The sequence below is a fragment of the Dipodomys ordii genome, unplaced genomic scaffold (assembly GCF_000151885.1).
Source record: "Dipodomys ordii isolate 6190 unplaced genomic scaffold, Dord_2.0 Scaffold403, whole genome shotgun sequence".
Taxonomy (NCBI): Eukaryota; Metazoa; Chordata; class Mammalia; order Rodentia; family Heteromyidae; genus Dipodomys; species Dipodomys ordii.
In genome coordinates, this window is record NW_012267619.1 from 14,405 (window position 1) to 17,879 (window position 3,475).

General features: G+C 42.8%; 1 gene segment (V, D, J or C); it reads right to left on the reverse strand.

Moving 5' to 3' along the window:
• Positions 1–1,203: 1,203 nt before the first annotated feature.
• The window catches only part of LOC106001757, a 4,693-nt gene continuing 2,421 nt past the window's right edge, over positions 1,204–3,475 (reverse strand). Inside the window, 2 exon segments of the V gene segment in view lie at positions 1,204–1,636; positions 1,730–1,832. Of these exon segments, the coding sequence occupies positions 1,245–1,636; positions 1,730–1,811 (474 nt within the window).

Sequence of the window (3,475 nt, forward strand, 5' to 3'; positions counted from 1 at the left end):
ATAATATGGATGGATCCTAAACTTCTGTATCATGAAAATGTATCCCTACCCTGTAGCATTCATTGCCTGTTATCATTTTCCAGGTAGGCCATGACCCACTGTGAGCTCTCCATCCTGCAACCACACAAGGGGACTGAATCTTGATGACATTGCTGCCCTCTTGGTCTAGTGAGGAGGAATACAGAATCGGACTAGACACAACAGGTAGACAGAATCAAATGAGAGCCTAGTGCTCTGGCCTTGGAAGACCCAGCTGGTCCTAGAGCCCAAGAGACACCAACAAAATGAGCCTGTGGAGCATGGTTGGGCCAAGCCATGGAAAGAAAGATTTCCATTTTGAACAAATGTACATATACATATAAGTATGTCTAATTATTGTCTTTATGTAAATATCCAAAGGATTTTCCATTTAACAACAAAGTTATGGGGAAATGGTATAGTGATCAAGGTTACACCTTGAATCATTTTCACCTGTCCTGCCCCTACCCACATCCTTCCCTTACTCTTTTTAATATTGTAGGATACATATTGGAGTCTAGCAGAGACTTGCATTTTTCTTGATGAGTCAGGTTAAAGATACAAGGACTATCAAAGTTCCCAGGATCAATTTTAAAATAAGATGTAATCTATCTATTATGATAGGCTTTGAAAGAATAATTTCTTTGGGTATAAGTATCAGCTATAAATATCTAATTCCCATTTATTTTGAAATTCATTACAGAATTAAAATTTTAGTTTGCTGAAAACATGTATCTCTTCTTCAACCTATCATAGGGCCCATTCTCTTGGTAAATGCTCTCTGTCCTGAAAGTTGATGGCAGGCGCTATCTCATAGCAACCACAATCCATAATGAGACTTACCATTGCTGCTCAGCTGATCTTGCAGTGGACACACACTGCTGGGCTATCTGCTATTTTACAGACCAGAAAACACTATAGAGCCCCAGGGGCACTTCAGGTGAGGGATAGTGAATGTACACTTCTATCCCAGCACTGACCCTTTTAAATATTAAATGTTAAGGAATTTCATGAGCTACAGCTTTCCATCTACGAACTGATACCTTAACATCTCACACATATAAAGAGGATACACTAATGACTGTGTTTGCATTATAATATCCAATGTACATTCAAGCACAGAGCAGAGACAGTCCAGAGAGTTAGGAAATAAAATGCTCAGAAGCTGTCTGAGCTGGGCAGAACAGAGAAGGGTTACCACAGCTGGAGAGGGCTCCTGGGGTTTGCTAAGGCTGGGCCTCAAGCCCCCACCCCTCCCTCAGTGACATCCTCAGCTGGGGCAGGAAGGTTTGGGTAGAGAAAGCCAGTCCCTGTGCAGGGCTGTGCAAGCTGCTGGCACACAGATACAGCGCAGAGTCCCTCAGCTCCAAGGCGCTCATGTTCAGCTCAGAGTGATAGTCACTGAACTGCCGAGCTGAGAAGCGGCCAGGGATGCTTCCTTTCTCTCTCTTTGACTCTCGATAATAGGAAATGAGGAACTGGAATCTCTGGTCCTCGGCCTGCTGGTACCAGTACACAGTATCATGTCCAGAGTCAGGAGAGCACTGCAGAGTGGCCTTTCCTCCCTTGGCTTTGATCAGGTGTCTGGGGGACTGGAGGACCCCAGCATGCACCACACCTGGGCAGGAAGAGACAGCAATGAAGGCCTAGCCTGGGAGGGCATAGGATGTTCCAGCAACCAGGCTCTGCCCCACCAGTGCCCCTGACTCACCTGCTCCCAGGAGACACAGGACAACACCACAGAGGAGCCTGGGGCCTGGGGCAGAGTCCAGGGGAGCAGCCCCAGGCATCATCTCCCTACTGAGGGCACAGGTCTGAGAAAGAGAGAGAAGGGTGTGGGGAGACAGAGACACAGAGAAACACAGAGACAAAAGCAGGGGGCGGGGGAGGATTCTCAGCTCCTGGGTCAGCACTCCCTCTGTTTATCTCAACACTTCCCTGCCTGGGACAACAAGCCAAGGCTGAACCCACACTCTCCCAGTCAGGCAGGAGCTGGCTCAGTGGGCCCACACTGCCCCCTGATGATCAGCTCTGCTCATTAGTGGAATGTCACTCTACTGCCTGAACCAGGAGCTGGCCCCAGGGTCCTCCAGACCCCAGGACAGCCCCAGAGGACTGGAGGATTGTCTCTTGCAATCTCTGCTCTTGTCTGTAAACATGAGAGAGGTGTGAAACAACCCTTCTTGTCTAAAATGAGAAGAAAAGTCCTTCCTTCCTTCATAAACTGTGGTAAGCGTGGAGAAACCCAAGAGTGATTACATGCCAGGTGTCATCAGCATTTTGTGACCTAGGCAAGTCATTGTCTTTGACCTCTGGTGATGCCCAGAAGGGAAGCACCATGGATTCCCTCAGTCAACAAGGCTTCTGCATGGCTGCCGCAGCAAATGGAGCAGTCATATGAAGAGGAAGCTGCCTGCTTGTGTATCTTCCATTTTTAAGATCCTATCAACTCTTTGGCTAATTTTTAGGTTGGATCATGTCTTCTTTCTAACCAATTCCTAGAAATTATTTGAATTATGAATATACTTCCCAAATACATTTTCATAAAACAGACATAATAGACATAGTACATATAATACATGTTATATATAACAAAATGTATTATTTAATTCTAAAGTGATATGATTTATTCTGAAACATTGATGTTAATGTCTTGATTTGGGCCATTAGTATTAGTATGCTACTTTTTCATGTCTCTTTACTTTTCTATCCTGTTTCTTTATATTTGCAAGATTGAATTTCTTCTAGGGGACATCTTGATTTGTTGCAGTTATTTGTTCTTGTTTTGATTATTTTTTGGGCTGCTGGGGAATTGAACTCCAAACCTCACACATTCACACAAATGAATGGTCTAGTGGTCTTCTACTTAGATGCAATGTTCATGCATTTTAATAAGAACATTGACACTGCTCAGATGTGATTCGACTGTTTATCTGGTGTCTGCATTTTGGTATGTTTTTCCCTTCCATGTCTTTCTTGTTTCTTTCTTAGTTTAGTCAATCCAACCTGTGGGGTAGGGTTATCACTTTCATAATTCCATTGTCTTTTGTGGATTTAGCAACTATAACTTGAGACATTGTGGTGAGAGTGGTAATTCAAAACTTTTACAAGGATATATAGGAAAGCAAGGTCATTTGGAAGTCATATTGTCTTAAACCGGTATGAAATATGGATTACCATCTAAAAAAGGGTGAAATGGAGAGATTTGTTCTTAAGAACTTGTGCTTTTCAAAATATTGAGCAGGAAATAGTTATTTATGACATCCATAAATTTGTGCACCTACAATGGCTTAATCAAAAATTATTTTAAATTATTTAAGAGAGGAATTGTATTAGATTACCATGTTGTAGTATGTACATATATGCAATTAATCAACAAACAGTAAAAATGACAAGTAACACTGAAACAATTGTAAATCTACCAGAGAACAAACTGAAAGTCTGCTATTCCTCTGGT